Source organism: Acinonyx jubatus, chromosome B1 (assembly GCF_027475565.1).
Source record: "Acinonyx jubatus isolate Ajub_Pintada_27869175 chromosome B1, VMU_Ajub_asm_v1.0, whole genome shotgun sequence".
Taxonomy (NCBI): domain Eukaryota; kingdom Metazoa; phylum Chordata; class Mammalia; order Carnivora; family Felidae; genus Acinonyx; species Acinonyx jubatus.
The window spans coordinates 42,642,081-42,653,034 of NC_069382.1; the positions used below are offsets into that span (position 1 = coordinate 42,642,081).

Here is a 10,954-nt window from a genome sequence, read left to right on the forward strand (position 1 = left end):
TTTCTCAGGATCCACATAAGAGGAAAAACATACGGTATCTGTCTTTCTCTGTATGGCTTATTTCACTTAGCATAACACTCTCCAGTTCCATCCATGTTGCTACAAAGGGCCATATTTCATTCTTTCTCATTGCCACGTAGTACTCCATTGTGTATATAAACCACAATTCTTTATCCATTCATCAGTTGATGGACATCTAGGCTCTTTCCATAATCTGGCTATTGTTGAAAGTGCTGCTATAAACATTGGGGTACAAGTGCCCCTAGGCATCAGCACTCCTGTATCCCTTGGGTAAATTCCTAGCAGTGCTATTGCTGGGTCATAGGGTAGATCTATTTTTAATTTTTTGAGGAACCTCCACACTGTTTTCCAGAGCGGCTGCACCAATTTGCATTCCCACCAACAGTGCAAGAGGGTTCCCGTTTCTCCACATCCTCTCCAGCATCTATAGTCTCCTGATTTGTTCATTTTAGCCACTCTACTGGTGTGGGGTGGTATCTCAGTGTGGTTTTGATTGGTATTTCCCTGATGAGGAGCGACGTTGAGCATCTTTTCATGTGGGCAATGCCTATATTTCATTGAATGGTTGTACTGTACACTGCTTAGCCACCCTCTCAGGTAGCTGGGATCAGAGCTTCTATTCACAACAGGATTCCAATGTGTCAATGAAGCCAATGGAACAGGCTCTCCAGGGGTCTTCTTGCACGAGGGTTTTAAGGAGCTACAAAAAGGAAAGGGGGGAAACCTCCTAAAATGAGTAAAAACCTCATTAAAAGAGAAATGTGTCAATGGGAAAAAGGCATTTCCCTTATTTGGGAGTGGATTTTGTCCTACAGTATGACAAATGTCTGGCAGTGGCATCGCTTACTTATAAACTAAAATACTCTAATCCTTAAGATAAATATAAACAAATACAAAAACAACTGCAGATTTAAAAACTAACCAAATTGGGGCACCTGGGTGCCTCAGTTGGTTAAGCGTCTGACATCGGCTCAGGTCATGACCTCGAGGTTCGTGGGTTCAAGCCCCGCTCGGGCTCTGTGCTGACAGCTCAGAGCCTGGAACCTACTTCGGATTCTGTGTCTCCCCCTCTCTCTGCCACTCCCCAGCTCATGCTCTGTGTCTTTCTGTCTCTCAATAATAAATAAATGTTTAAAAAAATTTTTAAACCTGACCAAATTAAGTGAACTTCTCAGGTTTCCTAACTGGCTCTTAAAAGGTCGGAATCAAGCAGTATCTCATGCAGGATCACGTCAGAAAAATGACTAGACTAAAATAACAATGTCGCAAAATGTAAAAGAAACTAGAATAATCTCTCAATATACAAACAAGACCATACAATTAGATTTATTTATAAGGCAGTCCTATAGCACTGACTCTAACGATGGCATAACTCCAAAACTCTGAGATATACTACGTATCAAAGGGGGAGAAAAATACCATGAGGCTATAGTTATGTCATGTATCAGTGCTTGTGCATATTCCAAGAAAAAGCTTTCAATTACTTAGAGCTTGCATATTTGGGGAAATTTTCTAATAAACCAGGATTTTTAACAAAAAGCAGATATAAAGTCAACTTTGGTAAGATAAAATTCAAAATTCTTTTTGAAAATTATTTTGAACCCGGCAACTTGTTTTGTATATATTTTAATTATAAGAGTTTTATTTTTTACTTAAAGTTGGAAAATCAGACTATCTTTAAATTTAGAAGACTGCATTCTCCGATACAGCAAAAACACAAAGATATCAAATTCAAATAATTTGCTGGCACCCAAAAACAAAATGAGTATGGACTTAAGCTCTTTCTACATAGTTCGTTTTATAGTGATTCACCATGAGTAAGCTTTAAAACTCAACGTCTTTAGAATGCTAGTCTTAAAAAAAAAAAAAAAAAATTCTAGGGTCTGCATCATAACTACTACCTTAAAAGAGAAAATCAGAAAAGGTTTCACACCCAATTCCCTTTGTTATTTTTTCACAATGATACAAAGTTACCTTTGTCAGCCTCAGTTTTGTTTTTTTTTTTTTAAGTTTACTGTAAGTGTCAGCCCTTTGGAATTTATACTGCATTTCCTCATTGACACGTTACAAATGATCCTACCAAAGGCTGTTTAGCTTTTAGTGTTACTAATGTGTGGGTGGTACTTACTGAGTCCTCAAATTCTTCATTAGCAGAAAATGTTTCAGTGCATGTTTTAAACATCCTGTATTGCAAAAATTTAGTCAGCTGATTTTGGAAGAACATTCCCCTAGGGAAACATGAGTTGACTCACTGCACACTATTACAAAGGCCTCTCAAATGGTCTCTCACAGCCCCAGTCTCTCCCTCCTATATTCTGTCCTCTACTGCCTTTGCCAGTTATCTTAATCGCAAATCTAGTTATATCACACCCATATTTGAAACCCTTCTTGCCCAAAGAATTTCTTGGTAAAGTCCAAACCTCTTAGCATGAATAGAAGGCGCTCTCCAACTGGTACTAACTTATCTTAGTTTCTTCCTAGCCTCCCTTTCATGTAGACTGCCTGCAGACATTCTCATCATTCCCTAACAAGTCATGTTCTTTCATCCTTCCATATTCTTGCAAAAAGTTTTTTCCCCTTAGAATGAACTCATATCTTTTTCCTTGAACATTCCCTAATGTACATGAGTTCAAATACCACTTACAGTATAAAACCTCCCCCGAGATTTTATATATCGCCCAGAAAGTCTTAGCACATTTACTCACCTTTGCCCCTCCATAAGCATTAAGCATGTTGTTCATAGGAGCTCGATAAATGTTGACTAAATTTTGAAAGTATACCCATGCTTAAATGAAGGGACTGGCCATAAATTGTTAAAGCCACAGTTAAAAGCCATAGGGTTTTCCACTCATCTATATGCAGGTATGCAATAATACCTACATTAATATTGGAGCATCTGGGTGGCTAAGTTTGTTAAGTATCCAACTCTTGATTTCGGTTCAGGTCATGATCTCACCGTTCATGGGATCAAGCACCATGCTGGGCTCCAGGCTGACAGCTGATAGAGCCTGCTTGGGATTCCCTCTCCCTCTCCCTCTGCCCCTCCTCTGCTCACATGGGTGCGCATGTGCTCACGCTCTCGCCCATGCTCTCTCTCTCAAAATAAAAAAATAAACATATACTATATATAGTCCTATTTATATTTGCAAACACTGAAAATCATGGATTACTAAAACTCCAGATGGGTAATATACTACACCTTACCTACTGATAAGTGTTAACCATCTAAGAAAAGCACAGCAGAAACAGTCTTAACCAAAAAAGATATGGTGTCTTCCCATTCAATAAAGTTTTAGTATTTAGAGCTTCAAAATTCCAACAATGGGGCAAATTTACTTAATTGGAAAAAAAAAAAGAAAAAAATTTAATTTCCTGAAGGTCAGCAGTCCTACATTGAAATCTTCTATCATCACCTTTGCACAACTCTCAAGGCAACGATTCAGTAAAAACCCTCATTCTCCATACTTTAGGGCTAATAAAGGAAATACAGCCGTGCAAACAATAATTTAACGCAAGAGCCAAAATAAACAAAGAAGTTGTTTCCAGAAACAAGCTAGAGTGTTAGCAATTTGTTTCCACTATGTCTGGGCATCTCCAGTATAAATACCTTACATATTCAAGGGAAGTTTCACAATTCAAAGGCGATCTCACATAAATGATTTAATTCTTACGGTAATCCCGTGAGTTAAGCAGAGCAGGGATTATTTTTACGGATTTAAGACATTATGAACCCAGTAAAACCACAGATAAAAGACTGTTTGGCTATACAAACACAGCACCTCGCTTCCAAAAAGAAGTACTCTTTGCTACAGCAACTAAATGGCCCAAGACAAATGGGCGACCCCCCTTTATTCCATCACTAAATTTAGCTCTGTGAACCTACAAGGGACTCCGCTATTAAAAAGAACGCAAAATTTCAAATTATGATAACCTGGAGCAAAAGTTCCATCTCCCAGTCTATTTCCGAGTGACATTAACTCTACAAGCAAAACGAAGCTCCATTTCTCAAAGCAGTTCAAACAAGAACACACCCTCGGCGCGCACTCAGACTCCAAAGCTTTCAGCCGACTCCCTGAGGTCAGAGTAGGTCCCAGAGAAGTCCCAAGAGAGTCTGGGGGACCCAGTTATGACGAGATGGGGGTGGGGCGCAATGCAAAAAGCTCCGCCGACCAGGAGACGGAGGAAGAGGAACCAGGCAGAATACTGACAAGAAGGGTCTGGGGCGCCAGACCCCGAGCTTCGGGTCTGAGCACTGTCCACACACAAGCTGGAGTGGCTCCGCCTCCCGACCCCAGGTCCAGTCCCCAGCCAGGCCCCTCTGCTCCCAGACACCACAGGGTAACTCCGAGCGTCCCAGCCCTAGAAACAGAAATCTCAGAGGTCCCTGGGGGGAGGCGGACACCCACCTGGCCGAGCCCCACCGAGGACTGGGCCCACCAAGCCAAACAACAGCAGCCACCGGAAGCGGAGGACCCCAAAGGGCGAGTCCGCGCCCGATCCCATCGCGGCAGATTCCGCAGGTTCCACTCAACACTCGGTTGCTTCTGCCTCAGCGTGCTCCATCATTTCCCAACCCAGACGGGGCCCCAGAGCTGGCCGAAGATGCGCGCGCCTGGAACGAGCACGCGCTCGGCACTGACGCAACTTGGCTCCAGTCCGAGCTCGCTCCCGGCATCGCGCTCGCTACGCTGACGTAAAGAAAAATCCAGTCGCCGGCGGGAGAAGGGGATTTCTGTCCCAGCCGCTAAAACCCACACTAGCCTACCCCGCCCATTCACACTAACTGCCCCGCCCACTACCATTTATGCCCCTCCCCCTCCGCTTCCAGGCCCGCCTACTTTGGGCGTAGAAGGACCTAATTGGAGGAAGTACCCGGAGGTGGAGCGCAAGACCCAGAAGCGGAATTGAGGAAAAGCGAAGGGCAGCCCCGCCCGCTGCGCAGCCTTTTCTGATTGGTTTGCGGGCATTGGGCGGAGCACACCCATTGGCTGTTTGGTGGCGAGGAGTGGGGCTACGCGCGGAGAGGCCTGACCTGGCAGGACTACCTTGGGTCGGCTGTGCCGGCCGAGCTTTGCTGTTGAGGTCGGGTCTATTCCACTGGGCCCAGGAAGATGGTGCTGGGTGGTTGCCCGGTGAGTTACTTACTTCTGTGCGGCCAGGCGGCTTTGCTGCTGGGGAATCTACTTCTGCTTCACTGTGTCTCTCGGAGCCACTCACACAACGCTACCGCCGAGCCCGAGCTCACATCCGCTGGCGCCGCCCACCCAGAGGGCTCCGCCGGCGCTCCGAGCTGGGAATATGGCGACCCCCAGTCTCCAGTCATCCTTTGCTCTTACCTGTAAGCTACCCAGTCGTCGAGGTGGAGATGGGGCCAGGAATATATGGGTGTTGGGGTTGGGGGGGAAGGGAGGCTGCTTTTTTTTTCAGACCCTCTTCACCTGAGGACCTGATAGTCAACACGCGGGAGGTAAATACCATGACAGGTTTCTCACTCCTCTCACCCGTGCAGGGGAAAACCTTGTGTGTCAGTGGCAGATCCTTTGGGATCCCGAAAAAGGAAAACTAGGAAGGAGTGACCTCATATAGCCTCCGGAAGAAGGGTACGAGGTTGTGCCTTCTCTATCCTGCTCCCTTTAACTGAAGGAGAATCCGTCGTATGTGCTGGTACTGAGGCACAAATGGAGTAAATTACTTATCCTTGCCTACAGGGCACTTTCTTTTTTTAAAAAGCGATATCCTGTTGCAGAACCAAGTTTTTAACATCTCTTTTTAGTCCATAAGAAAAGGCGTTTGGGAAATGCAAAAGAGAACTGGTAATCCTTTGGCTTCAATTTTGCTCCCATAGCCTTGTGGCTCTTTGCCTAGGGAAGAGGAAGCCTTGGCAGAAGTAGAATCCATGTAGAAATCAACCAGAAACACTCCCTTTCCCCCAATTAAAGGATGGCTGTTTGACCTGCTGTTCTTCAGTCTGATTGACAGCAACTCTCGGGTACAGTCAGAATGAAATTAAACCCTAGAAAACTTGAAGCAATGTCTCTTGCTTGTTTTGTTTATATATACATAAACAGCCATTTGCAAAAACCATATGAGATGGTGATCATGATCTTACTGGTGATTTACAGACCTGATGAATTTATAGAATGTGACGACCCAGTGGATCATGTTGGAAATGCAACTGCATCCCAGGAACTCGGTTATGGTTGTCTCAAGGTGGGTTTTTATTTTGTTTTATAAGCAAACTCTTCCATAGAGAAATAGTACTAGGTAAATGCTGTTATAATAAAAGTATAGGGGTATGAAGTTACCTTTTTGTAGACTCTATTAGAATGACTTACTGGAAATTTCCATCATGGCCAGGGTCATTAACTGAACAAGACATTTCACTTCCTCAGGAAGAAGCAGTGTCTGTGCCAAAACTACCCAGGTGCACAGACTAACCTGTCTTTGATTCTTTGGGCCATTGAGATTGACTGATAGAAAGCTATTAGGTAACCTCATTATCTTTCAAGTGTGCACTTGGCTGAAAGAGCAAAAGAAAGGTTTATGCACTTCCTAAAACCAATAATGGATTGAGCTGTATCTTCATTACACGTGCATTTGGGGCAGTGATCGTTCTTTTCACCAGGCAAGCAGTTGCCATCTACTTCCTGTTTTCTTAGGAAATAGATGGGGTCTATCAGTATATGCCTTTGTAGGAGGTTATAGTATTCAAGGAGAGGCCTTTGGTAACAGTGGCCTCTTGATGGAAAAAAGCCATTCATTTCCATTAATAACATCCTACTTAGTGTCCCCAAAACCAGTCAAGTTCATGTACCTTCCCCTCGTATTATGCAGCATAATGCAAGTCAAGATTCAATCAGGTATAAGAGAGTTATGGGAAAACATTGTTTATACTAAATCAGAGACAAAGGAATAAACCTGAAAGTAGCAAGACCAAAAAAGCAACTCTTACTGCAATCATGTGTAAAGAAGTATTTTCAATACAATGAGATCTTGTTCTACTGATAATTATCAATGAAGGTTTGAGTTAGCATCATATAGAGATCACTTACTTTTGCCCATTTGAATTAAAAACTGAGTTGATCCCGTGAAGGCACTCAAACTGCTACTTTCCCCAGAAGTCCTAGAGAACCAGTACTCAGGCACCTGAATCCCAGGGAAGGTATGATTTCCAAGTCCCTTCCCTTTGAGGATGCTCCAATGCAAATACTAGTGAAGTTACTTAATAAGGTGCCAGGGGAGAATGTACAGCTGTGCTTTCTCTACTAGAGTTCAGTTACATAAATGGTAACAGGTCCTGTTCTGAAATTTTTTTGCTGTAATTTAAACTAATTAAAAAATGTACTGTAGATATTTGATAATCACACATTCATGACCTAAATAGAATTCTGAGTCAGCTGATATTCTGAGTTTTTTCCTAATTATGTTCATTTATAATATATAAAGCAGACTTCTAATACACATTGACTTTTTAAATACCCATTTCCAAACGCTCCAGAATATGTTCTTTTTCCTGTAAATATAGGATAATTAAAGCATTGTGTCCGTCTGTTCTAAATGGCATTTAATGAAACTGATTGTAAAGGTTTTTACTATATTATTAAAGAAGCCAGTCACAAAGAAGAAAAAAAAGGTTTACTTAAAACAATGCACAATTATGGTGGAATAGTTTAAAATCCCCTTGAATCACTAAATTCCTTGCTCTTGAACACAGCTTTACCCCAACTTTGTTAGTATAATTATTGTCCTGAGTCACCTTTTATTAATGAATATAAAGATATATTTTGTATTTACTTGCTTTGGTGAGTTTGGATTGTTTGTTTTGGTTGTTATGGCACAGTTTGGTGGTCAGGCCTACAGTGACGTGGAACACACTTCAGTCCAGTGCCGGGCCCTAGATGGGATTGAATGTGCCAGTCCTAGGACTTTCCTACGAGAGAATAAACCTTGTATAAAGTAAGTGTTACTTTGAATGGTTTGGTTGGTACTTAGAGGTACAGCTGTTTTTCTTGTCATCTCTTGACTTTTTCTTTTAAGTGTTAAATGGGGCACCTGGGTGGCTCAGTCAGTTAAGCGTCTGACATCCGACATCGGCTCAGGTCAGTGATCTCACAGTTTGTGAGTTCAAGCCGTGCATCAGACTCTGTGCTGACAGCTCAGAGCCTGGAGCCTGCTTTGGATTCTGTGTCTCCCTCTCTCTGCCCCTCCCCCACTCTCTCTGTCTCAAAAATAAATAAAACATTTTTTAAAAAGTGTTAATTAGGGGCGCCTGGGTGGCTCAGTTGGTTGAGCGCCCGACTTCGGCTCGGGTCATGATCTCACAGCCCATGAGTTTGAGCCCCCACATCGGGCTCTGCGCTGACAGCTTGGAGCCTGCTTTGGATTCTGTGTCTCCCTCTCTCTCTGCCCCTCCCCCACTCGCATTCTGTCTCTGTCTCTCTCAAAAAAAAATAAATATTTAAAAAAAATTTTTTTTTAAAAAAGTGTTAAAGGGGCAACATGATTACTACTGTGCATAATCCATGGACAGGGGCAATGTGGTTATAAACAGAGAGGACCCTGGACCAGAGGCCAGAAGTTTTAAATGTCTCTTTCATCAACTAGCTAAGTGCCTTTGGATGCCCAGAGACTAAATCCCTCCCTAACCTACAGAATAAAGGAGTTGGACTAGATGATCTGGTGCCAAAATTCTTATGATAGGTATAAATCCTGTGAAAATAGCCTTAGTATTTCAGGAGTAAAGGTTTTATTATGAAAAGTGTGGGTTTCTCTCCTTGAAATAAGTTTATCTTAAAGAATTAGGGTCATTTCTGTAAATTTTGCTTGAAGGCACAGAATGTACATCATTTGCTAATGAAGAGTCTGTGATGCTTAGTGATATTAGGGCAACTGCAATTGAGTGTCATTGCAGTATGTAAGACCCAAGTCCTTATTGAAGAAACCTCACTTTTAGTTGCCACAAAACAGCAGAAGGGTATACGGAGATCAGTGTTCACCTGATGAAACACGACAGCACTTCTTTAGAGAACTGTATTCAGAAATACAGCCTCAGGAGCCTGCCTGTGTCAGGGAAGGATGCAGGCCCAGACTCCCCTCTACCAGACTGTCTAACAGAGCAAACGTGCTTGACTGTTTCTTGTCTAATCCAAATCCGTATTTGTTCCTATAGGTCCCGGGTAGTGCTCTTTTACAACACTAGACCAACTAGAGATTTTCTTCAGGTGGGGGGGTGGGGGGTATATCCGAGGCCACAGAGAAACTGCTACACTATCTCTTCACTTATGTTAAGTTCATTAATCATTAAATGTTTTAATTTTCATGTGGTAAACATCTTCCTTTTCATTCCTTCTGTCTAGATATACTGGACACTACTTCATAACCACTTTACTGTACTCTTTCTTCCTGGGATGTTTTGGAGTGGATCGTTTCTGTCTGGGACACACTGGCACAGCAGTAGGGAAGCTGTTGACACTTGGGGGACTTGGGATTTGGTGGTTTGTTGACCTTATTTTGCTTATTACTGGAGGGCTGATGCCAAGTGATGGCAGCAATTGGTGCACTGTTTACTAAAAAGAGCAACCGTCATGGCCCAGAGAGGCACGTCTTCTGAATTCATCTCTACAGGCTCAAAACTCTTCCTTGATGCCAGACCTGACCATTACTTTCCCTCTTTGGAGGGAATGGGTTTGGTTAGGAAGGTTTCTCTGGACTCCGGGTTTTCAACCCAAATTTTACCTTGCAGACTAGAAATGACAAACCAACAGTGTTTGGGAATCAAGTGTGTACCTTTCCTCATGTACAAAATATAAAGGATAGTGACTAACTTATAAGCTGCAGAGGGGTTTGCGTGCTCTTTATTTCTGTACATTGCTGTATCTTTAATACTTTGGAGCAAGTGGACCCAACAAGATGAGCAAGTGAACCTTGTGCCTTTTGTGACCCTAAATCTTCATGCAGAAGAGATCTGAAGCTGAACCAGTGAAAATCTTCAGCAGAAGTAAAATGGCCATGGATTTTAATACACACTGAAATTCTGACTTTCTGATTTTAAATTGCAGAATAAATTTTGCCAACCTGGAATGCTGTTTGGTACTTTCAGTAGGTAGAATGAGACTCAAAATTCTGTTTGTTTTGCCAAAAGCTAGGCATTTAAAATGAACCACTCTGTTAATAATCCTACTGTTACATCACTATTTTGCCCCAGAGGCAGTATATACAGTACAATAATTTCTTCATTTCAATTATATTTTGAAAGCCCAACAATATCAGTCATGTCTGGGTTAAGCTATCCTCTTGGCTATCCTATCCAAAAATTAGTTATTCACTAGTTTAGAGAGCCTACGTTTTAGGCTGGTAAAAAACATATCATACACCTAACTGTAAAACTATTCTTCACAATTATGTAAGATAAGGTGAAAGAAAAACAGATGCTTAAAGGACAGAATTACTGAGTACTGGGTAGAGTTAGGATGTGATTTATGGGGACAAAGAGAAACTGAACACATTCTGTCAAAATAAGTGTGGTTCCAGAAGCTCTCACTGTGGGCTATAGTAGTCAGTAGGGAAAGAGACAACCAGGCTTTTGCATTCCCAAATCACGGGGAATAAAAGGAAATGTTCTGAATTATAAGTGGTTTTAAAAGCTTAGTTCCCATCCTTTGCAATTTATGTTGAAAAGAACTGCTAACTACAAAGTAAAAGGAGGACTTTGTGGACAAACTAAGAGCCTGATATTCAGGATAAATTCTAGAAACAATCAAGGTAGAAGTACTCAAAGTTTAGTCTCATAATAGTTGACTTAAAGACCAAGAATCACAGTTAAAAAAAACTCTGGATATGTTCCATCATTATGAATCAGCTTTTCTAAAAGTTTCAGCTTTATTATCCCTGATAAATATGCTCACTGTACTTCTACTCTTAAATGGTAGCAACT

General features: G+C 42.1%; 2 protein-coding genes across 3 annotated transcripts in view; one reads left to right on the forward strand and one right to left on the reverse strand.

The window, feature by feature from the left end:
* ADAM9 (ADAM metallopeptidase domain 9) overlaps positions 1 to 4,788 on the reverse strand; it is a 142,264-nt gene extending 137,476 nt beyond the window's left edge. The window contains exon 1 of one of the 2 annotated variants that reach the window (XR_008295987.1): positions 4,428 to 4,774. Coding sequence is in view for 1 of the 2 variants with exons in the window: in XM_015076060.3 (XP_014931546.2) it covers positions 4,428 to 4,524 (97 nt within the window). In the remaining variant the exon portion in view is untranslated. Of the gene's footprint in view, positions 1 to 4,427 lie in introns of both variants that reach the window. The other variant, XM_015076060.3, reaches the window with a different exon arrangement.
* A 217-nt stretch (positions 4,789 to 5,005) lies between these two features.
* Positions 5,006 to 10,101, forward strand: TM2D2 (TM2 domain containing 2). The gene is made up of 4 exons (XM_015076061.3): positions 5,006 to 5,359; positions 6,144 to 6,231; positions 7,862 to 7,977; positions 9,378 to 10,101. Exons 1-4 carry the CDS (start codon positions 5,133 to 5,135, stop codon positions 9,589 to 9,591), a joined length of 645 nt encoding a protein of 214 aa, XP_014931547.1. The 5' UTR covers positions 5,006 to 5,132; the 3' UTR covers positions 9,592 to 10,101.
* The last annotated feature ends 853 nt before the right edge of the window (positions 10,102 to 10,954 follow it).